This window comes from Uloborus diversus, chromosome 5, assembly GCF_026930045.1.
Source record: "Uloborus diversus isolate 005 chromosome 5, Udiv.v.3.1, whole genome shotgun sequence".
Classification (NCBI taxonomy): domain Eukaryota; kingdom Metazoa; phylum Arthropoda; class Arachnida; order Araneae; family Uloboridae; genus Uloborus; species Uloborus diversus.
The window spans coordinates 114,846,943-114,872,542 of NC_072735.1; the positions used below are offsets into that span (position 1 = coordinate 114,846,943).

Genomic DNA, 25,600 nt, shown 5'->3' on the forward strand with positions numbered 1-25,600 from the left:
TGAAAAAACTAAAACATTGCCAAATTGCGTTCCACGTGTGTCTGTTGACGTAAACACAGGCAGTTTGTTCTGAATATTTATTAACGCATTAGATGTATTGCTTTCAGTTAGAGAAATTGTTTCGTCCCTTAATAGTATTCTCGAGCTTCTCAAAATAATGTTAGTTTTCATCATTAACTTCTAATAAGCGAGTTGATTGTTAAATGGTGAAAGCGTAAACACAAGAAAACTCTGAATTAACAAACTTGGATACGTTATACCAGGTAAATTTTTTTTTATTGTTTTGTGTGAATTTGTAAGAGTATGAGTTTTTTTTTCTTCAAAATCTTAAATTAACCATATTTTACAGCAGCAATTAGTTGGAATGGACAGTATACAAAATATTTTCTTGAATATATTATTGTAGAACGAAATGAAAAATGTTTAACCGAGAAAGAATTTATTTTATTGCTTTTATTCTCAGCTGAAAGGTTTCGCCAAATTTGCTTAGGGTTATAGTATTAGTATTGTGCGAGCTAAGTACCCTTGGCGTGATTCCGCATGTTAGTTAAACCATTTTTATTTTTTTATCATGAGTGGAAAAAAATGGTAGAAAGATTACAGAATTCGATAAGTAAAAAGAAATAATGGTAGATCAATTGAAAAGAAAACTACCACCATATATCCGTGAGAATTTTGTTGGTGATTTGCATAGCATGACATAATTAAATCATAACTCAGAAATTAGAAACATTCGAAACAGAAAATTTTTAAATTGACTGATTGGGCAATTTGAGAAAAATAACTCAACTACAAATGCAAAACAATTAGCGCTATCCAAGCAAGGCAAAGTAGTATCATCTTCTTTTGATAATAATTCGTAATGTCATATAATCAAATTATCTAGCATTAATTGTTATTCTTGTCAGGCCACAATTATTATTTAGTTTTATCAAGATTTGATAAACATCGAATTCAGCATCGTGGAAAAGGTTGCTTTGAACTACGAACTACGTAATTTGCATTAATTTTTGACATTTAGTAATGCTTCTTGAATTCTCTTTTTTTTTACGTGGGCCCGAATATCCACAACACTTTGAAAATTAATTTAAAAAGAATAAAGCGAAAAAATCGTGCATACGAACAAAATTTACTAGACTTATGAGAATTTTCTACGCTACGGCGTGCGTTTGTTTTACCTTTTTCTTCCGCCATTAGACAGTGGCTGCAGTGCCCCCTATAGTTCGCTGGAGTTGCGAATGACCTCAAATAAGAATTTTCAAAATTTGCAATTCTAATTTCAATTCACAGGGAACATTTCTCTTCTTCTTTACGTATCTATTTTTACTTATTTATTTATTTATGTATTTATTTTTTTCACTTTCACTAGAAACCAGGCTAAAAAGCGAAAGCTATATAGTAGCGCTACCTGGTGCGGAACATTAGGAAATGCTATTCAACATCATTTGTAAGTTGAACCAATGAGATTTCTTCGTTCTCAAATGCCGTTTAGGATTAGAATATATCAACTACAAATAAACTGCCGGCGCATTAGACACTTCGAAGTCAACAAAACTAGATTTAGAAGTTGTTAATCTGTTGCTATGAGCCAGTAGGGATTGTAAATTTTGGTAAGCAGATTGTTTTATTTTCTCAATTATACGGTTTTTTCCCCAAGTTTTGTGCTAAAAAGGGTAAAGTAAGTTTATATTTATTTAAATTTCACAAAAGGCAAAACATTTGGTTAACTCCTGTTTTTATTAGACATTAAAGGTTCTTCACTTTTTTTTTCTTTCTTTGTCAAAGCTTTTATTGTTTGCTCGATACTAAATGATCAGACTGAGTTTTTAATTTCAATAGGAAAAGAAAAAAAGTAATATTTCATTGTACTATATTATTAGCATGCTAATATTAGCAGATTAGCACTCATGTATCACACTTCGTAAGTTGATAGCTTTTAAAAGACTAGAATATGTTCTACAACAATACTTGTTATGGAAAACTGTATAATAATTTCATTTCACTGAGGTAAAGGAGACAAGAATATAATGCCTTTGGCATACTTACTAAGCTCTGACAACTGAATCAGTGAGAAGCAAAGGGGATGTAATTGGCAAAATTAAAAATTGGGAGATAACCAGTACAAATGGTAGATGAACCTCTCCTATGCCTTGGGGTAAGAGATAGTACTAGTAGCCCTGATAGGTTCTGCTATGCAGCATGATTTAGAAACAAATTTCAATGAAAGACTACCTAGGACCTTGTCTTTAAATGTGTTTTACTCATTATTTGAAAATGTCCACTTACATTCCTTTGCTTCCCACTGCCTTAATTCATATGATAAATTTTACAATGTGCGCCGTTTAGTTGAATAAAGTTTTTGAAAATTAACGTCATTCACTATGTTCTTCATTCATCATATAAATGTGTGGCATACACTCAGAGAACACGCAATCCAGTTTTGCCCTGGAGCTTTAAAATCCTTTTGGCTCAATCTTATAGCACTGAGTTATAATCGCAAAGGTCTGTGAATCAAACCCCTCATGGACACATCACTCACTCTATCACGTCCACATCTGTATACCATAAATAATGCTTTATTTTAAGTTAATAGAAAAAAGTGAATCTTCACTCACGTTTAAAATTTGCGTTGAATCTCATTGTTTCTTCACTTTTGTCAAGATTCTTTATCATTTGACTGTCCAATGGATAAGAGAATTTTCATTATGCAGCCATATTTCTTTGAACTGTCTCGTGCAACTTCAAAATGTTGAGTTTGTCCTTAAACGTTAAAAATTGTGTTGTTTTTCTTTGCTAAAATGCTTTTGAATGTCTCCAATCAAGTTTTAATTGCAGCTGAACGAAGGAAAAATCCTACCATTTACAATTTTCTCTGCCCCTTTGCTTACTGATTTGGAAAACTTATTGCTTTTCCTGCTGCTTTCCATCCTGCTAAAATGTTAAGTAGACCATCATTCAGGGCTTCAGCTATGGTCACACTTTTTGCAAAATGCGAAAATACTATCCAAATTGCAAAAATGGAACAAGTCATTTTTACTTTTTTGCTCCAATATAATAAAAAAACAAAGGGGGAAAAAAGATGCACAAACCCCGAGAGAGGAAGCAAGCATGGCGATATTGAACTTAATCGTATTTATAAATCTTAGCTAACATGTATAAATTGCTATTAGGTTCAACAATATTTTGTCTTAACAAGCATTATGTCCCCCAATTTTTAGGGGTTGTTTAAAAAAATTTTGCTCATTCAATACTAAAAACAATTCTGAGTTTTTAATTTCAAGTTTTTAAGAAATATTACCTGTTGTGCATTTCTTACTTCAAAGATGTCAAGGTTGAATTTTAGCATGTTGCTAAAGACTTTTCTCTAATTTTAGCTTTTTTGGTAAAGAATTTTTAAGCTAGGCTTAAACCCTGCCATCACTTGCCTATCGCGTAGGAAAGGGTGTGGTCTCTGGGTCTAGACCCCTCCCTTAGAGCTCTAATGAAAACAAAGTTGTTCCTTTCTGTTTAAAATACTTTTTTTAATCATCTAATCAATTTTATGTATGACTGTCTAATCTGCCAAAAATATGAAGAGATCTTGAAAAAAATAATGATACCCAAAGCATAGTAGACGTTAACTAATACATGCAAACCAAATGATTGTTTAATTTTCTACTACAATCAAAGCTGTGTGGGTACTGCTAGTCATAAATAAAAATAGCAGTGCTTTAATAAGTAAAAACCCTCACTAATTGTTTAAACAATGAAAGTTATCTCTTTGCTTGAATTTGTAACTTGGACTGCAGTTTTGAGTAGAAATCAACAGTGAATTAAAATAATACTACTGAAGAGCATAGTAGATTCCTAGCTAAAATTAGTTCTTCATAACATAATAGTTTAAAAAATCACTAAAGGGAACTTCTTATACTTATTTCTTTTCACTTTCTACAGAAGAGATGAAGAAACTGCTCTGAGTATTCCATAGGAAGAAGGTTTGTCATTGTCATAGAAAGGAACAACCACTAGTCATTTGGGTAAGCATCATTCTAGCATTTATGTTTTGGCACTTATAATCACTTCCAATAGGGGAAGAGCATTGTTATGGGGGGAAAAAGTTTTTCTGAATTTAAAATTGAACCCCCTAAAATCATACTATGTCATATAAAGATGATATCAGATGCAATTTTTTTTAAATGTTACAAAAATTGTCCAATTGCTCTAGTTCAAAAAAGGGTCGTGAGTTGAGGGGGGAGGGGGGGGCTAGTGCTAACTTAACGATTGAATTGAAATGTCTTTTGATTGTTGGCCCGCCTATTCTCCCAAAACTTACAATGTGGCTCTTCATTAAAAAAGATTGGAGACCCCTGCTCTAAACTATAATTTTTAATTTTCATCTTGATCTTGTGCATATTATACTTCAGTGATCACAGTTATTTGTTGGATTTACAAAAAATCTACAAAAATTGGGCAACTTTTAAATTGGATAAGCCTTAAAGAGGATAATGAAACTCAGTATGATTAGAATATAGTGCCTATATATATATAAAGCCTCTTTGTCAATTTTTTCTAACATATACCTTGCATTGTTTCTGATAATAACATGCTCTTTGATATCTAATATCAAATTGAGTTGTGTTTTTGTAAACCCTCACTGATATTAAATGCAATGATGACTTACAACTTGGCACAGTTTTAAAATGCTTTGTTGCTTATGACTTAAGATTAATTTAGTGATTGAAGTTGGAGTTCATATTTTTGGTTGATTTTAAATTTCGTAATTATGGGTTCACCACATATTCTTATGCTAAGTAGAGAAATATTTGAAGTAGCTGATAATCGTTTCTCAGGTGTAAAGGATTTAGCAAGGTTACTTTTCCCAACATCATTACATGCGTCCCATTTTCAAAAATTTCACTTTAAATTAGCTCTTTTAAAAGTTATCCACTCATCACAAAAACACCATTGGATTTTAAAAGAACTTATCTACAGGCTTTTAATCTTATAAATGAGAAAATTTGACCTATTTTAGAATGAATATCTGAATTCTTTTGGAAGAAGACTATCAGAGTTCGTTTATTGTATGAATCTGGATATTTTAATTTATTTCTTAATAAATCCCAATGACTCTTCATAAATTTTGCTGCCCTGAAAGTGCCAGAGGAGCCATTCAAGTATTAACTGAATGTAATAATGCCACAAAAAGCAAAGGATTGCCTCTACAAATATTTCTTTATTTAGTTTAGTAAAAAGCACCTTACTTTTCCTCTTTACAAAATTAAACATTACTTTAATAAGATGCAAAAAAACTGTAATGAAAAGTACTGTTATACAAAACTTATTTTGAATTATCCATAAGCTCAGTTCTATTCAACATTATTGGTTTCATAGGATGCTTTCTAGAATTGAATAAGAACAATATGCCGACAGAGTGGTGTAGTGGTTAGACGCTGGTCTCGTATGCCCAAAGGCGCACGTTTGATCCTGGCTCTCGTCGGTGTATTTTCTAAATGTAGAAAATCGACAGCGTCCATGTCGTATGATTATGCTGCATGCAAAAGATCTCTCGAGTACTCTTTTGGCATGGAGTATCTCTTGGCAAAATTAAATTCTTAACGCTGTTTCGTATCAAACAGAGCCCAGGTGCCTCTATCTAGTGGGGAAACTGGACGTTGAAATGCTCGTGGTAATAGAATTCCACCGATAGTGTGCCGCGTAAAAGAGTGGTTGCTATGCTGTGGGATTGCATTATGTCTGCAAAAGGCACTGCCTCTACCGCACTCCATTAGAAAGAAAAAATAAGAAGAACAACATTTTTTCCTAGAGAGCTGCCATGCAAGAGTACTTTTATCTGCCTGAATTTTAAATGTGGACTCTTTTGCAAAGCATACAGCAAATTAATGAATTATAAATTTTAATATACTTAAAAAAAAGTCAAAAATGAGTAAAAATACACGTAAGCCATTCAGTTACTTTGTTTCTGTCCTTAAATACTATGCTAATGATTTAGAACGCAGGAACTTCATTGTCCCAATATATTTCTTTTTACAAAAAAAATCCCCAGCCTTTTTTTCTCTGCCAGCTGTCTTTGGATCAAAATAGCAAGAAAAATGTTTTTTAATGAATTCAATTAGTCTTGTAGCACACCTTTTTTTTTTCATTTTATAAACAAATTGTTTTCAATTATCTTGTCAGAACATGCTGTTGTAGTTCCTTTCCTATCACAAATCTCTTTTGTGTTTTGTAGGAACTGAATTTCTATAAAACAATTTGCTCATTGTATTGTAGAAATTCAATTTCTACTGATATCTTTGCTACTTTACTTTGGGAGTGATTTGTAAAAAACACAATTGTTTTTTTCTAGGATTTTTTCTGTGAAGAAAGATTTTTACATCAACCCATAATTATTAAGCAATAAAATGTAAATTTTCCATAAAAGGAAAGCGTCTTATCAATTAACTGTGTAGTCCCGGAACCACCTTGTGAGGCTTGAATTTGGAATTAGCAAAATTGTAGGGTTGGAACCTTGTAATTAAGTAATTTGTAAATTATATTAATTTTAGTACTGAAATCAAGAAGGGTTTCAGAGGGGTTTGACTGAAAAAAAATACTCAATGAACATTATGTAATATGTTCTTAAGTATTACATTTTGCACTTGAATGGCTTTTTAGCTTCTAATTTTTTATAAAAAACTAACTTCAAAATTGTTCTGCCTTTTGCAAGGAATAAAATTCATTTTAATGGAGAATTTTTACTACTGTTTCAATTAGGGTTTCCAATCCCTAAATTCAGTCCCGGGGTTTCTTGATTGTAAGGAGCCAATCTTGCAGGATCCCGGGGGATTGACTTTATTCTTCTAAGTATTAAATTTTTATTGTCAAACAGAAAAGATTGTGCATTTTGAGAAGGACTGCTTTTGTTGCTTGAATTAGTAGTTTCCTCGATTTCCTTACATCAATTGTAGAGAACTATGAAGTCGGTCCCAATTAATAATATCGTTTGGTACGCAAAAGTGTGCCCAAAAAAAGTCCAATACACCTTAACAAAGCATTGCTCGTATGTAATGGGAAAGTATTTTAGCTCAAAAAATAATGCTCTTGATGAAAACGCGTGTTGTGGTTCCTTTCTCTATATATGGTGATATTTTCTTTATTTTATTTCCGAAGCATAATTTTCTGAATTTTAAACTTTAGAGATGGTTTTCAAAAATGTTTTTAATTTTTAAGCATTTTCTCAATTACTGAACGAATGAAAACTGAAACCTCGAATGAGAAAACCAATTCGCCCTCAGAAAAATATACTGTTTTTATAAGTGTTTCCTAAATGGTAAATTCAACCCACATCACATGATACAAAGTTTTTCTTGCTCTTCTTGCAGAAATATGTGGAAGGTAATTCAAACTTCAGATGATGCTTGTGAAAATAGTCGTTTTATGAGCGGCAAAGGTTGAAAAATGTTTGCATGAAAAAATTTGCGGAATTCAAAATCCCGCAGGACTTTGCTCTCAATCCCGTGGGATTAATCCTGCTAAATATCATTTGGGATCCCGCAGAATTCAGAATTAGGATTTCGGGATTGAAAACCCAAGTTTCAATATATAAGACATTTTTATTGCTTCTTCCAATTAAATAATGCTTAAAATGGTAATGCTTTGCTGTTTACTTTAAAGTCATGTAACCTTAAAAGTTGTTGTTTTGACAGTGAAACAAATGTACAATTTGTTAAATTGGCCTTCTTTCATTTCAATGACTTTGCATTTTTAATTATAGCTACTTCTAACAACCAAAGAAACTTTGAAATGCAGAATCCACCACTGAGAGCACAAAGTCCTCCTCCTCCTCCACCGCCACCACTACCGCCATCTGCTTCATCATGTATGTCGCTTTCAAACATCGACAAAGGTTTTGTCCCTAACACCGAAGTCAACAGCATCCATTCACATAATCTGCTTAGATTCCAAGAAAATATTCCTTCCAACAATTCTGGCCAAATTCTCGCATTTAATAAACCAGTTAACTATGTCTTGCAGAGTGGACGGACTTGTGGTGTTGTTGCTTTGTCAATGGCCAGTCAGTTGATAAAGAATGTGGATCCAGACACAATTTATATGTCTGCCCTCATTCGGGGATTCAGTAAAGGTGGGGAATTATTTTCTGCTTACAATGTTGCAGTTTTAGCTGAAGATTTACTAAACTGTGATGCTGAAGTATTAAGTGATCTGCATAGTCAAAAAAGTGTACTCCTAAATCATCTTTGCGATGGATGGCCTGTGTTAATACCTTACGATGCCGATAAAAATCATTTCCCATGCTTAAATAATGGACTTTCTGCCCATTGGGCTGTTATAACTGGATTATGTTTCCCTGTGGCAGAAGATCTTGATTTAACCTCCGTCCCAGGAATTAAAACTAAGGTTGGTGCAAACATTAAGTTATGTCATGTGAAAGAAGGTCAATTTCTGAAACCCTATTTAGATTTTTCTACAAACATGCACGTTTATGCTCATCAAGGAAAAAGTAGGTATATGTCTGTGTGGAATTTAGATAGACTTTTGGACAGTAATCTTAATATGTATGAGGTTGGTAAAAAGTTTTTACCAGATGAATTAGTTCTTCCGGAGAATGATGCGCTTTCTGAATTAAGAAATAAAGCTGTCCTCCTGAAAAAGAAAGCTTCTTGAGCTTTACACTGCTGATTAGTTCTTTTGAGAGACAAAGCTTCTTAATACCCTGTTTGCACTGAGGAAATAGAGCTGCCTTTTTTCAGTGCAATTGCTGTGATCCTACTTCGTGCATTAAGAAAGTCTCTCTCCTTGAGTGACTTTCCAACCTCATTCAGCAACAAAGCAGCAATGTTTTGTCAGTGCGAAAGGGTAATTGTTGTTAAGTTTTCTTAATTTTTAAAAGCTTCATAAGGCTCTTATTATTATTAAGTTTTCTAAGTTTTAATTTATGATTGGAAATAAAATTCCTATGTTATTTTTTAGAGTCATAATAATATAAATGATCATGGGAAAAAGGAACTGAAGGCTTGTTTTCTTTTATTTTACTTTACACATTACTTTAAATGTGTGCTGTATAATGCTTCTTTCAATGATAGCAAACTCTTTACACATTTTTTGTTTTTGATTACATAAAATTTACATCATATATGTGAAAAAACTATGTGAAATAGTCATAAGTTCTTTTATTTGAATCGTTTGAAACTTTCCCGGAATATTGTTGAAATGTTATGACAGTGCTTTTAAAATTGTGTATGTTAACTGTATTTTTGTCCAAAAGATGATGAGAGTAGAAGCTTTTTTGGTGTGTTTGTTTCCTACTATTTATTTATTTATTTGTTTATGAAAGTTATTCTTATAATTACATTCTCTTTTCTTCATTTGGTTTGTTAATTATTCAATATCATTTGGTGTAGGCTTTATTTAATAGATTCAAGACTTTAATTTCTATTTTGTAGATAAAATTATTTATCCCTTAGGGAAATGATTGGTATTCAAGATAGTTGTGACTATTCAACATTTCAAAATATACTCATAATTTGGATTAATTCTGGATTTATTGACTTAATGTGTTGATTTACTTTGTTTCACTGAAACTAGATGTGTGCATTTGAATTTTGCTGTATTAGTCATACTTGTATACAAACAAATATATGGGTGAATTATTAAATTACATTCTGTTTGAGATGTCTGAGTCATGTCTTTTTTAAAATTTTGTGAAAATTATTATTAATATTTTATTTTATTTTCATTATTTTCATTTTTATTATTTTCTTACAGTTTGCATTTTTTTCCCTTCATATTGAAAAACATCCTGTCTGTTTAGTATAAAAAGTATGCCTTAAAATTTTCTAACATGCAGAAGCTCTTATACATGCTTTAGTTTGAGAAACACTATTTATATATACAAGTAACATTTGTACCTGCATTACCAAGGCTCTATCCAGATTTTCCTGGTATGAGTTTTCAAAATTTTGTGGAAATATGTGACTTTGGAAAAGGACTTAGACCATAAATCAACCTATTTTCCTATTTTTTACAAAATTAATAGCAGGGGCAAATCCAGGAATGTTTTCTCACTACCTATTTTTGTAAAAGTATTCTTTTTTTTTTTTAAATCAGCATTGATTTTGTGATCTTTTAAAGGCACATTCTAATTTTTGTCTCAGAAAATTATAGCAACTTAAACATTAATTTGAAAAGTGCAAATGTCATTAACTAATATTTCGAACGTTTTTTTTTTTGGGGGGGGGGGGGACCTAAGAGGTAGGGAAAATATCTCTGCATCTCAGCTCAATAAGCTTTGTACTGTGTACAATTCAGGAAATCACCACCCCCTCAAACTGATGCTAAAAGATTGCTTAAAAGCAATTTGGCGAAAAACAGTGAAACTTGAGTTAAATACTATGAAAAAGTTGTTACCTAAGCGATTGTTCATATAAATCATCTTAGCATTTTATTTTATGAGTAAACTCTGTTTTAAACAGAAAAACGTGTTTTCTATTTTAAAACACAGGTTTTTGTGAAACTTAGGTTTTTTTAATATTGTTTCTTGAATGTGTCGATTTTCAAAGTTAGTTTTGTGAAGCTGCTGATTTTATAACTTGATTTTTGTGAAAGTACCAAAAAGCGGTAGTAAAATCAACCTATATTGGGTCCTGAATAGTTTTAATAAAAATCATATGTATGTAATAAAAGTTTGAGCTTTTAACTGTATAAGAATTAGTTGTAAACATTTTAATTTGAAAAATAAAAAATACATAACAAAGCTATCTTAAAAGCATGTTTGAAAAGTAAAATATTGTTTAGTTTTGTAAAAAAAATCATTTAATTGTTTGCATTTTTTGAAAAATCAAGTTAAGTTACTTATAGTTTTGCAAGAGACTAAATTTAATTTTTATATGTTTAGACCTTTCAAGCTCTCAGTTTTGCCAGTTAAATAATTAATGTACTTTAAAGGACTGTCATAATGCACACCTTAGGACTAAAAGTTTTGCACTACAATAAAAACCATGGTTTTTACCATCCTGTTAAAACTCTTGTGTCCAAAAGTGTCCAAAACTGCATTTTTAAAGAAACTGTATTTTGGGGAGAAAGTGTCAAAAACAGAAAAAAAATTGTCAAAGTTCTGTTTTGTATTGAATATTTATTCAATGTGAACATTCAAGTGTAGATATATATGCAATTTATTTAGACAGCTGATTCTAATCTAGTTTCCTAGAAGTTTAATTGTTCATGAAAAATATCAATTTGTACGCATGAGGATTTTTTTTTTTCATAATAGTAACTAAGGATCTCAATATCGGACCAAAAATTCAATACCAGTATTCGGTATTTTTTAAACATAATACCGGTATTTGAAAATTCTTTTAAAATGCTTGAAAACATATTGTCTTATTGCCACATTTCATAATTTTGTACAAAAATTGCATTAATTATGAAAAGGTATTGTGAACAAATATAAAATGAAGGAACAAATGTCATGAATAAACTAGTATGTTGTGGCCATCACGAAACTTTCTTCTATATTTTTTCTTTTTCTGATCCCTCCCCATGCTTGACGAGGAAGCAATATTCCTAACAAAAACAAAATTACACATGCAAAAACTTGACGACCATCCCAATGTCTGAATTATTGTAAAAACAAAACAAAGAGCGAAAATTGAAAGTTACTTTAAAAGCTTAACTTGAATTAATTACAAATATTTTATTTATTAACAAACATAAGATGGCAACAGTTAAAAATTTTAAATCATTGAGATAATATTTCCTATCATTTCCATACAATTAAAATCACGAGAAATACGCAGACGACAATCTATTACGATTTATCTTTCTTATTGTTGCATTAATAAAAATATTTTTATTCGCAAAAAAAAAAAAAAAAAAAATCAACACCTCTTGGAGCGATCGGCGTCAAAATCGAACCAAAGCCTGTTTACATATGGATTCACATATATTCCAAATTTCAACCAGAACGTAGCATTACTTCTTGAGATAGGGTACTCAAAATGGAAAAAAAGAACGGGTGATTGCGCTACCCCCTTTTTAGCTGTTGACACAAAAATAAAATCAGTTCTTATACCCACTAAGGGTTACTTGCCGATAAATTTTTCTTTCATTCCGTTCATTATTTCTTGAGATACAGCAGTCACAATTGACGACAAAAAACGTTCTATAGCTCAACCCCCGTTTGAGTTATTGACACCAAAATTGAATCAGCACCTGTTCCTGTTAATACCAACATATGGACCAAATTTTGTTTGATTCCGCCAGTTACTTCCTGAGGAATAGCAAGCACGCGTAACTCGAAAAACGTCCCATTGCTCCACCCCCCTTGGAGGAATTCGCGCCAAAAACTAATGGGCACAAGTTCACATAGGGGCACATATGTGTACTAAATTTCGTTCGATTTCATGCGGTAGTTTTTGTTGTAGAGCGGCCACAAAAAACTGGTCACACACAGATGTGACACACATACATACATACACACACACACACACACACAGACAGACAGACATTTTCCAAAAATGGTCGAAATGGACTCGGCACACCTCAAAACGTTCGAATCCGTCAAAATTCGAAATTCGAAAATTTGCACGAATCCAATACTTTCTTCTATATATTAGATATAGAAGAAAGTAAAAATCAATAATAGTGAAAAACATAATGCATAAATTGAACTGTCCCTAAGCCTGCAACTCATTTGAGTGCTCAACTTTTCTACAGCTGAAAATAATTCATCTTCAAATAACTTGGTCTCTTGGGTGTTATTTTTGGATAAATTTTTTTTGTGTGTGTGTTTCTTTTGTATTGTGTGTATTATTTTATAGCTAGTTGCAAATTCTTCCCTAGAAACGATACTTTTTCAATATTAACATCATTTATCTTGAGCAGGAGAGGTTTGTGCTTGCTTTTTGTTAGCCCTTTGGTTTGAAATTTACGTAGGCTGTTCAATAAGTAATAAGACTAATTTTACTGCCGCAAAACTACTCATCTGAGCGTAATTTCTGTGGCATGAAAAATGTATGTTGTCTGTATTAACAAAAGCTGCCGATATTTGGCCCTTGCAGACTCATGTTTCTGTGTATCATGTGATTGAATTGAAACCTGTTGACAGGCGCCTACAAGACGCATCCAGTTGTCAAAATGGAAACTTCGTTGGAACAAAGTTATGCGATTAAAGTTTGTTTTCGTCTGCAAAAATCAGCATTGGAGAACTTTGATATGATGCTTGAAGATTTCAACAATGAAACAATGTTTGGAGTTGGTACTTTCTGTTGGCATAAAGCTTTTAAGGATGGTAGGCAAAATATGGGTGATATTGAATTGAACGTGAGGACGAGGAAGACAACCTTCAACGTCCATCACAGAGACAGAGACAATGATTAACACTGCTGCTATTATCATCAAGAGGAAATACAGAATTATTAACATCAGTGATTTCTAGCTGTCTAACTCAACTTAACAAACCCTTATGAGCATAGGCGGATTTAGGACTGAGTTTTTTTTTTGTGGGGGGGGGGGGGGCAGGATTTTTTTTTTGAGCAACATTTCTAATTGCCCTCCCCCCCTCCCATGTTTTTGTCTGTTTTCTGTGATGCTTAAGGCCATTCTTTACTCTTTTATGTGTTGTTTTCATTACTGTGTGTAATCATGCTGTCCTTTTTAAATTGACCTTAAAAGAGAGGGGGCTGCTATTAAGAGAGTAACGCAGTGCTCCCTTTTAAGTGGGATGTAGAATATCTCTAGTTTTAGGGGGCCAGGGGGTTACTCCCCCGGAGGAAATTATCTAAAAAGGATATAAAACTCTGCATTTTGAAGTCTTATAAGGGTTAATTGAAAATAATAGGCAAATAATTTTTTTTTTAAGTTTTACGCTTTAAAAGTGCTTTGTGATGCAAGTTAATACTTTAAAAGAAATAGTGCACAGATTTAGAGAATAGGTATCAAGAGAGTAACATACTACCCATTTGAACAATTCTTAATTTATACACTTGATAAGAAATAAAATTGAAGCACACTTTGCTTAGGAGTTTCAAAGACTTGTCTAATAATTTTCAAGGTTTGGTTGGTTAGATTGGGTTTTTGGTTCAAGAGCCCTTGTAATATATCTATACTGCACCAATTCTTTTCAGAGATTTTAGAACCTATGAATAATTTGCATTTTCCAGCCTCGTAAATTGAGTAGTAGATTATACACTTGTACAGTATTGTTCAAACTTTGTAAGAAACGGCTATTTTAAGTTTAAAAGAAAAAATAAACTTTAATTTCCTATTCAAAAAAGAAAAAAATCATGATTTTTTTTGTTATAAGATTTTGGAAGATAAGTTGTTACTATATAAACTCCTCCCAAAACTGGGGAGCATTGTCCCCTTTGCCCCCCCCCCTATAAATCCACCCATGCTCTAAACTATTCAAAAACGAAAAAATAATGATTTTTTTTAAAATTTTTGGAAGATGTGTTGTTATTACATAAAGTCCTCCCAAAACTGGGGGGGGGGGCATTGCCTCCCTCTGACCCCCATAAATCCACCCATGCTTATGAGGCAAACATTTTGAAAGCAACAAAGCATGTCTAAACTCTACAGAGACAGCTTTGGAAAAGCTCTCGCAAACTTAAAGTTCACAAGTTTTTAAGAAGTCGACAGAACGTTAAAATAAATGCATTTATTCCCGCTGAAATTATTTTTAAAAAAGCCATGTAAATTATGACAATTAAAGCTTTTCTGTATTTTTTTGATAAATTCAGTCTTATTACTTATTGAACAGCCCTCGTACAATAAACTTGACTAAATTTTATCTTGTTATTTTCTCTTATTCGTTTTTGCTTTCTTTTCAAAGTTCTTTACAATTAAAATTATGTAAATGTTTGAAAATATGTTTCAATTGATTATGCTTTACCTCTATGCAAATGTTCAAGGCATTAGATAATTTCTAAATATTATCTTGCCAAGTATAAAGCCAAATAGCGAGACAAGACAACAAACGAATAACCTGGTGACAAGAAATTGCCATATGTTATGCTAACAAGAAAACGTTTTAGTCAAAATTTAGTAGAGTTGAGACAAAAATATTTTTTCAAAATCATAAAATATTACTGCAAAAGATGGTTGGACAAATGCATTCAAAATACTCTCGAAATTGACTTTCACAAAAGGGAAAGTGAGTGATCAGGGAAATGGAAAAAATAAAATCATGACTCACAAAAGCGCACGAAAATGCTACTCATTTCACTATCTAGAAGTGACCATATCATTTTGCAATCTTTTCTCTATGTTTAATGATATTCTATTGGTTCGTGCTTTTGAAGCCAAATTTTTACATCAATACATTGATTTTGGTTCTGTATCAAAGAAAAAGATATGTACATTTAAAATATAAGTCGATATGAAATAAGTTAAATTGAAAATTATTTAATTAAAAATATTTATTATTTTCAGTTAATACCGAAAATACCGGTATTTAACCTCAGCAAATACCGGTATTACAAAATTGCACGAAATGCCAGTATTCGGTACACCAGTATTGCAATCACTAATAGTAACCAAATGTTTCGACATTTATGCATGTGTGCAAAAGAAAGCGTTCAAAATATAGTGAAATAATTGACTTAAATGCAATAAATGACTTTTTTTTGTAGATACAGAATGTATATTATATTAAAAATATGAATAAAAAAAAGAAATTGCACTAGTTTTAAAATATGAGTGCATATATCTTCTTCTTCATCAGCACAACAGCCTGGTGCAGGCCAAGGCTTTCTCCGTCTGCTTCCTCCAGGCGGTACGACACGTTACCAGGTTTCTCCACCTGTTCACTCCCAAAATTTTTAGGTCCTTCTCAACACTATCCAGCCACCTTGTTGCTGGTCTTCCCCTTCTCCTTGTACCCTCAATCTTCGAAAAAGTAAGCTTTTTAACTGGGTCCAGATCTGCACACCTAAATATGTGCCCCAGCCATCTGATTCTATTAGCTTTAATTACTCTTAAGATGCTGGGTTGTCTGTATTTATGGTATACTTGAAAGTTATATAAACTTCTCCAAGCATCATTTTCTTTTACTGCTCCAAAAATTGACCGAAGAATCTTTCTTTCAAAAATGAGAAGTCTGTTTTCCTCTGTTTTATTAATTGCCCATGTCTCACTACCGTATAAAATGATCGGTTTTATGAGGATTTTGTATAGATTTATTTTTGTATTAATGGAAAGGAGCTTTGATTTTAATTGGCTCTTTAAGCCAAAATAGCATTTATTTGCCATCAAAATTGCACAAAATACCAGTATTTGGTACACCAGTATTGCAATCACTAATAGTAACCAAATGTTTCGACATTAATGCATGTGTGCAAAAGAAAGTGTTCAAAATATAGTGAAATAATTGACTTAAATGCAATAAATGACTTTTTTTTTTGTAGATACAGAATGTATATTATATTAAAAATATGAATAAAAAAAAAAGAAATTGCACCAGTTTTAAAATATGAGTGCATATATTTAGTCATTAATTTATTGTTCTTAAATCTACGATTCAAAAAAGAATTTTCATTGAAACATCATGTAAAACTTTTGTGCAAAAACCATTTATTTTATTTATTTATTTATTTTTTTGCACCTAATATTACGCATTTAATAACATTCTTCTAAGTTATAAATGGAACTGAAATTAGTTGTCTTGGTAGGGTTGTGAATTTCCTTTCAAAATTCTACCCACTGTTACATAAGGAACTTTTTATGCAATAGAGTTATTGGCAATTTTTTAATGTAAATATTTTTAAAAGAACATTTCGGAGAGAAATATATTATCAAATACTCATTAATCAAAACTTATTAATATTTATATTCATGCATTATGAATATTGCAGTAAATTCAAATTGATTAGACTACACCCATTTAGCTTTAGCATTCTTTTAGACAGTTTAAGACACTTGCGGACTCTTTTGGACAGTTAAAACCACCTGTCCTGTCTTAAACCAGTTTAGGGCAGTTCAAAACCCAAGACTGCATTAAACAGGTCATCTCACAAACTTACAAAATTATATTCAGAATATATCAATATATTTGTCCATCAGAATAAGTTTTTACTACAGTGAATATTATGGCTCAAATTGTGCAATTTAATTACCACTCAAAAACGTGTGTTCCACATTCAAAATAATCCTGCAGTTTGATCTTCATGGTTTGCAGAGCAACTGCATATTCTAATACAATCTGAAATTTTTTTTCACTGTGAATACAAATTTTCATTTAAAGCTAGATTAGCCGCCAATGGGGACTCGTGGGTTACTATCAGTTTACGGTGGGTTCGTATGACACGTGTGTGAGTTTTCTAATAGTTAGCGGAAATCCGCGAGTTTCAATCTCGCAATTTGCAAAACTCTGTTTATATATATATATATATATGTATATATATATATATATATATATATCTTAATATTTTTGTTCAGCCTGCTTTGTAGTGTTCACTGTTTAGGAAGTAAATACCGAAAGCCTACTTGCAAGCGAAAGAATGCACATATGCTGTTTCCGGTTCATAACCTTTCTGCAACCTGCGCAAGAATCTTTTTTTTTTTTTTTGTTTCAACAATATTTTATGTTTCATTACAGAGTAAATAAATTTCTTTTTATTTTCATTAAATTTTTAGTTTGAAAAGGTAGATGCACCATAAAATTCACCCTGAAAAGATAATGTACCATAAAAAGCTACTAAATCATTTTAAACAACAGAATAAAAATAAACCAAGAGGAAGCAGTTCCTATTAAGTAGTCTGATGAATTATTCTTTTAAAACATATTTATTTCCTTCGAGTTGAAAAACATAATCAACTAAAAGCATCTTCCCTACCCCTATTAGTGAAATTCCGCGATTTTCTATTTTAAGATTTGAATGACTCTGCAAACCACTTTCAGCCATTTTTGTTTTGGAGCAATCACATTTATGATTAATGGTTACTGCACGAGTCTGTGTCTACAACGATAGTGTCGAATACACTTACAAAGTTTAATTCTCACTGTAGGAAATGGTGTGACTGTACGATCGTTGATTTTCCACAAGTTTAAAAGGTAAGTTCAAACTGTTGCTCTTATATTGTCATCAGATTGATGGTTGCATGACAAACGGGCTCAAGTGAATGTATGAATTTAATGCTTTTTGGTGTATTCTTAAGTGGAATTAATGTGATTTTTCGTGTATTTTATTTTCTCTATGATTTTGTTACATTACATATTTCTGTTTTTCAGGCTCTGTTCATATTTGTCATCTTATGGAGGCTAGTAATCTTAGACCACTAAAAATTGGTGTTCGATTTAAGCAACCAGCCATAATTCTGCTTTATGAAGATAACAGCAAATACAGAAAGAGAATAATGCCCATTAGGGGTTTGAAAAAGAATAGTTCCGTAAGTCTTATTGCTGGTGAGTTAAAAGAGCGACATTTGAAGTACCTTGGTAAAGTTCCCGACTTCAAAGTCGAAAAAATGTTGCGACTTATTCAGAATGATATGCGTGGCTTAGATCTTGATGAAAGTCTTCAAGAACTGGAAAAAGAATTCTCAGTCGATCCGGAGGAGGATTTAAATGAAGCTGATGACATGAGATTGAAGAGGAAGAAAGAGATTATGGATTTGACTTTTGAAAAGAATAGAAAAAAGCCTGGAGATCCAGATTTTGAGTATGATGTGGAAGTGGACTTTTCACATGTTACTGGAATGGAGACCTCTATTTGGGACTCTGAAAAAGAAGAAAGCGAGTTTTGATGATGTGAAAAAAGATTCCCATTTTCAAACTTATTTTCACCTGAGCTAAAAGGGGTATTCAGTAAATTACCGCCCATTAGCCAGGGTTAAAGCAGAAATACGTGAGGTTAAGCTATCAATCAATCGAAATTACCAAGTAGCAATCCCCAAACATGAACAATTTGATTCACCAGAATTCATGTATATAATATGAGGAAGAAATAAAGGGACAAGTTCCTCTCAAGTTTTTGAAGGGTTGAGTCGTGTATCTTTCCTTTAGTTTTTAAGGAGAGAAAATCTTTTGTGTAAAATAAATATTTTATTTTAAGTCAACAATCATTTATTTTATTACATCAATGTAGTTATCTCGTGCTGATAATCCGAGTTGATCGGGACCAAAAATCAATCACAAAACTCACTCAGAAAATGTCGTATATGAGAAGATAGTTTTCTTTGTTCTCCCCCTCCCCTCATTTTAGTTTGGACATTTTTTTAACTTAAACGAGCAAAAATCTCAGAGGACCGGTCAAATCTTTCAGCCAAGCGCTGCCAGTTCGCCGGGCATTATATAAGCTACCTTTACTCCTGTTCGGTCATAGGAAAATTTCAGGTCCTCTCATTGGCTTATTCGAGTGTCAATCAAAGCTTCAAAGACGCCATTGTATTGTTGCTAGTCGTCTTTCACACTGTGTTTCTTGTTTGTAATCTGCTAAATACGAATAAGCATTTGCAAATGATATCTTTAATTGAATGTTGCTGGCAAATACAGCATTATTATTTCCAATCAATTTCATTCTTTGCAGAACAAATGAAAGCTGCCTTTGAGCTACCGTGCTTTGAAATAAAAATAGGTGGCGCCATCTTTGGGCAAAATGCATGTTTTACGACATTGTTTTGATTTAAATCGAAGTTATTTTAAAAATAATTCTCGTGGTAAATTATTTTGTAGATGGAAAAGAGCGAATTCTGCAATTTTTCATATTCTGAATGATATTTAATGCAATTTAAACAGCTCTTCTTATAAAGAAATGATTACCATTTAACTTAATAATAAATACTTCTAGTGACTAATTTAATACATAATAATTTCTAATATAATTTTCTCTTGTGTCAATTTTTTTCTAGCTAATTTCTATTGAATATGAGTTAGCATTCAAGAATAAGATTTCCAATTGAATTTTGAGTGAGTCTGGCAAACATATCCTTCTTGTCTACTTTTAATTTTATAACTCATAAAATAAAATAATGCTCTGCTTTAAAAAAAAAAAAAAATCTGTAAAATATATAATTAAACGAATAAATAGCATTATCTTTAAGCAAAAAATGGCGCTTTTGAAGAAGGAGCTATTGGAGTTTAATTTAACTCATTTGTCAACTAATTTTCAATGTAAATTTTTTTTAATTAAACAGCAAATTCTATATCTTTTAATATTCTTCATAATTTTTAAAGTTATGTAAAAAGGAGTAGGTAATTTAAACTCTTGAATGAAATAATTGAAAATAACATTAAAAAGCAATGTTTCATAATGTAAAATTATATATATGTTATTTCAAGTCAAACTTTCAGAAATCGCACCGTTTGTTACCTTAAATTCATTTATTATTAATTAAAAAAAATATCACACACAGTTGATGAGACAATTTAAGAGAATTTCATGCAGTTTCATTTACTATTTAACTTAGATACATTTGGGGGAAAAAAAGTTTCACAAAATTCTAAAACTTGAAAACTCAACCATTTTTGAGACAATTTTGAAATCAATATATGACTTTTAATGTATTGTAATAAAAAATACAGCGAAATTTTTTAGACTGGCCCACAGGGTTGGCCGGATTGGACCCAATTGGGTTGGACCCAATGGGTTTTTTTTGAAAAAACCCATTTTAAAAAACCCATTATTTAGCCCACTTTTGGGTTTTTTAAATTTTTTGAAAAGTTTTTTAAAAAAGTAATTAATTTAAATACTTTTACAATTTAAACTTCTATTTTATTTGTTCTTCACCACAGACAATGAACATAAAAAATGAATTTTGAACTTTAATAGTATTTCTTAACTCTTAACGGCATAAAAAAAAATACTTCAAAGATTTTAAATAAATATATTTAACTTTTTTCTTTAACTGGTCAATAAATAAATCAAATTATCTTGACCAAGTCCTGTCACGTCTGATTTTCTCAATATTTGTAGATTGTACAGAGGAAACTAATCTAGTTAAAAGGCTTTCATGTGAATTATTTTCTGCTAACCAACACGTCACAAATCTCGAATAAACACAAGGTATATTTTTTAGAAATAAACAGATTTTACAAACGGTCGACAGAAAACAGAACAGGTACAGTATTTTCATTATCTTACAAAAAAGTTTAATGTTTCTTAATCTGTACACAGAAATAGAAAAACAGGCAACATAAAATTCAAAGAAATGTCTTGATTAAGCTGGAATTCAGTAAATAGGGATTTAAACTACTTGAGGTTCTACAGTAGTTTTGCATAAAAAAATGAAATACAATAAAGTAAAATGCAAAAAAAAAAATAGTAGTAATTAAAAACGAACAATAGATTTTATCACTCAAGAAGTAATTTTGCCTTAACTGTTGGTAATCATGGAAACTAAAAAATCTGAAACTTCACCATTCTTGGGTTTCGTCGTCTTTCATACTCTTCTTCAGAAAACGCTGAATTTTAACTAGTTTTCCAGCTTTTTTTACCCCAAGACAATTCTTGTGCATTGTTCATATACTTACGCTACAATGTGCTACAAGTACCCTACATTTTCCCTAAAAAAAGACAAAAAAACCCACATTTCTTTTAAAAAACCCAGTTTTAGTTGGGTTTTTTTGGGTTTTATTTAAAAAAACCCAAAAAACCCTGGGTCCATGGGCTTTTTAAAAAAAACCCGGGTTTTTGCCAACCCTGCTGGCCCATGAAGAGAACTGCAGCTGTTAAATATTTTCAGCAAAATTTGCAAAAAAGTTTTCCTTATTTTTTTGCTGTACTGTTGATAAGACCATCGTGATTTCATGAATAGTTCTGAAACAATTTGAATGTAATCATTCAAATACATTAAATATCATACATTCATTGAAAATTTTTTAAAGTATTTAAAAAAAATTTAATTTAATGAAGGTGGAAGCCTTTCTTTTCTAAATACAGACATCTTAATTGTTTTAGCATTTTATAAAGAGTACGTATCGACTATTTATAATTTAACTCAGGATTATGAATTTAACCAGTGAGGACACACATAAAGCAATCCAACCAATGAACGATAAGATAAACAAAATATAGACAAAAAAAAACGGATTAACATAAAAAAATGGACAACCTGTTAGAGAGCTTTATAAAGCTTTTGACCAATAACGATATGATATTTTGTTCAGCTGACGTTATCAAATAGTAGTGCCCGAATAGCTGATTCATTTAAACATAATCTTTGAAGTAAAGGATTAGTTTTTTTTTTGTAAAGAATTAAAGTCTTCCAAAACAAAAAGGAACTTTTTCCAGATGGACTCACTTCTCAATTAAAGGTCTTATTCTTGAATGCTAACTCATATTCAATAGAAATTAGCTAGAAATAAATTTGCGCAAGAGAAAATTATATTAGAAATTATTATGTATTAAATTATTCACTGGAAGTATTTATTATTAAGTTAAATAGTAGTAATTACAAACAAGAAACACAGTGCGAAAGACGACTAGCAACAATACAATGGCGTCTTTGAAGCTTTGATTGACACTCCAATAAGCCAATGAGAGGACCTGAAATTTTCCTATGACCGAACAGGAGTAAAGGTAGCTTATATGCCGCCGGGCAACTGGTTCTGCAGAATTGTTACCTTAGAGGGCACAGGAGCTGATTTGATTTTGGCGTCAAAAGCTCGAAAGGGGGTGGTGCAATCGCAGGTTCTTTTTTCTTTATTGCGAGTGCTATATGGATGCCTCACTTGCCAAATCCAATTAACTCCATAAAACAAAAAGTTGAGAAAAGTTATGAAGAAGATATTGTTATACATAAGAGTGCATAGGCCCTTGTGTTACATTTTCTGCCATCACATGGTCAGAAATGTACTGAACCAAAACTTTAATATAAATTCACATGCTAAGCATTGGTTAAACACTATTAAAGCAGCAATGAGATTTTTTTTTTTTTTTTTTTTTTTTTAAGTGGAGTTTGGCTGCTGAGGCATCCATATATCTCAAAAAAGAATGGAACGTTTTGGATGAAATTTGGATTAAATATGAACCTACGCGGGAACAGACGCTGATTCAATTTTTGCGTTAATCACTCCAGGAGGGGGGCTGATTTTTGGCATTATTTGCTCGAATAAAAATAGCTCATATAATACAAAATTGTGAAAGATAAACCATTAATAAAGTATCGTCTGCTCGAGAAAGCCTTTCACGTGATTTAATTGTTTGAAAATGATGGGAAGAATCGCAATAATTCAAAATTTTAATTTTCTTCGATTTGTTAACAAATAAAGCGTTAGTAATTAAAACAAGCAAGGCTTTTGAAATGATTTTCAATTTTTGCTTTTTGATTCTGCCTTTGTTGGTGTATTTCGGTTATTCGGAATTTGGCACGTTTGTCAAATTTTTAAGTGAGTAATTTTATTTTGGTATCCCTGTTGTTTTATAAGCAGTGCAAATACCTCTTTCCCTATAATTTGTTTACGTGTGCAAAGGAAAAACATACCTTTCTCCAAACTGGTGTCAAAAATTTAGCGGCAAAGAATTAGATCACCGATTTCCCAATTATGATCAGGAGGAAATTCTTGACGAGAGTTCAAGACGGCCACGAAAATTGTATCTCATCATTTTAAAATTGTGATATCATTCCAGAAAATGAAAGTCACATTTGTTTTACAACTTTGAATTTCTGTGAGACATATGCAAAACCAGGAACGGAAATCAACAATTAGGAAACTCCAACCATTGCTATTTAAAATAATCATGTTTTCTTTCTATTTCAATATATATATATATATATATATATATATATATATATATATATATATATATATATATATATATATAATATTTGGTTATTTAAGGAAGGCCTGCTGCTTTAAAGGCAGGAACGTTAGCTAATGGAAAAAGTGACGTATCATTAAATGAAGGGGGGGGGGATTTGATGTGCACAACACAACTTCTCTCCTGTTGAGTATTCGAAGTCTTTAACAACTGAAAAAAAATAGATGCGTATGCTCATTACTCGGTTTGGAAGTAATACTTCTTTAATTCATATTGTTTGACATTTATAAAATATGGTAAATATAGAGTTTCGCAATTTAAAATTCAAAGAATTGTGATATTTTTATTAGCGTCAGGAATTCAAAATTTGAGGGAACATGCTATATTGTTTTGTAGAAAATGGTGTTCGCAAGAAAATTTCATTTATCAAATAAAATTGAAAGAAAAAAAAAAGCCATATATGGTGTGTGTATATATATATATATATATATATATATATATATATATATATATGTGTGTGTGTGTGTGTGTGTGTGTGTGTGTGTGTGTGTGTGTGTAAAATAAAATAGTAATAATATTTTCAACCAAAAAATATGATGAAAAGCATTTTTTTGGGGGGATAGTTTTGAAAATAGTGTTTGAACACTAAGAACCTACCCTTAAATACGGTCCTGATTTGACCCCTCCCTCCTTTGTTATAAAGTGTCACTTTTCACCTTCCCTTGTCACATGTTGCGCTATACTTCATTAAAATATTGTCAAAAAATGCGTAACGTCACATTTCTTTTTACTCCCTCCGTTTCCCTTTTTTCACAAACTTAGAAATTTCATTCCCCTCCCCTATAAAGCGTGACACCATTTATTGCCCAGTGTATCAAGATTTAGTTTTATATTTATCATGTTAAACAATTTTAAATCCAAATTTTGCCCTCGTTGTTTCCTTTCTTGTTATGAAAAAGGAAAAGTATTTTTCTTATTTCTTTATACTTCCTTTCTTTCTTCACAAACTTGTAAGGAAAGAAAATGGATGCTTTCTTGAAATTTTTGTGCAGTATTTTCACTGGTTCTTCTTAAACCGTCCTCCAAGATCATTTTTTATTTTTCCTCCCTATAATTTGTTAAGCTTACCGGTCTATCTTTCCACTGACGAAATTCTTCTTTTTCGTAATTACGGAGTAGCAAGTCCGTTGACTGTGCTACAGGTCGGAAATCGATGTCATGAGCATTCTTAATCATCTATGTTAGTTGTTAACATGTTCGGTTTTTTTTTTGAACTTTTTACAAATACCTGTGTTTTGTTCTAATTTAGAGTATGAGGAATTGTTTGCATCTGCAAAAATATATAAAAGCTTTCCGAAAAGTTCATTTCAACTAGGAAAAGTGATCGACTGAAAATTTTTTGAAATTTCAGTCTATCTTTAAGCAGTTAATTTATAAATATTAATTTGTTTCGTTACTAATCATGCCGATTGTCTACTACAGACTACAGATTGATGTGTTTTACATTTCGGTTTACTTTTTGAATTTTTCACTCTCAACTTTACGATTTCTCGTTCTTCCATTCATTTAAGTAACTTAATTTTATAGGGAGTTTATCTTTTTCGTCGTCTTAATTCTTTAACGACGCTTATTGCGTAATTAAATGATATTTTTGCTCCCCTAGTTCAGAAATACATGTAAAAAAAAAGTTTCTCCTAGATAACAGGACACCCCTCAATATTTTTAGACTTGTAGATAGTAATATACTGGAAGAATTTTAGCTTCCTATTTCAACTGAAAGATGGTGCACAATCCCCTCCCCCAAACTTAATCAGTACCAGGAGGGGGGGGGCAAAAAAATACATTGAACTGAAGAAACAATGGTGCATATTATAATATACACGAGTAGTATGCATCACATTGAAATA

At 31.5% G+C, this 25,600-nt stretch overlaps 1 protein-coding gene across 2 annotated transcripts; it reads left to right on the forward strand.

Annotated features, from left to right (window-relative positions):
* The first annotated feature begins 1,547 nt into the window (after positions 1-1,547).
* On the forward strand, positions 1,548-19,039 carry LOC129222127 (centrosomal protein of 19 kDa-like). 2 transcript variants are annotated; one of them, XM_054856576.1, is made up of 3 exons: positions 1,548-1,610; positions 3,934-4,016; positions 18,224-19,039. In XM_054856576.1, exon 3 carries the CDS (start codon positions 18,247-18,249, stop codon positions 18,736-18,738), a length of 492 nt encoding a protein of 163 aa, XP_054712551.1. In that variant the 5' UTR covers positions 1,548-1,610; positions 3,934-4,016; positions 18,224-18,246; the 3' UTR covers positions 18,739-19,039. The 2 variants fall into 2 exon arrangements, with proteins under 2 accessions (XP_054712551.1, XP_054712550.1); XM_054856575.1 differs by lacking the exon at positions 18,224-19,039 and adding an exon at positions 7,751-9,669.
* The last annotated feature ends 6,561 nt before the right edge of the window (positions 19,040-25,600 follow it).

What these genes read in the sequence shown, in the direction of transcription:
- LOC129222127 (XM_054856575.1), top strand. Translation starts at nt 7,780, where the DNA reads ATGCAGAATCCACCACTGAGAGCACAAAGTCCTCCTCCTCCTCCACCG.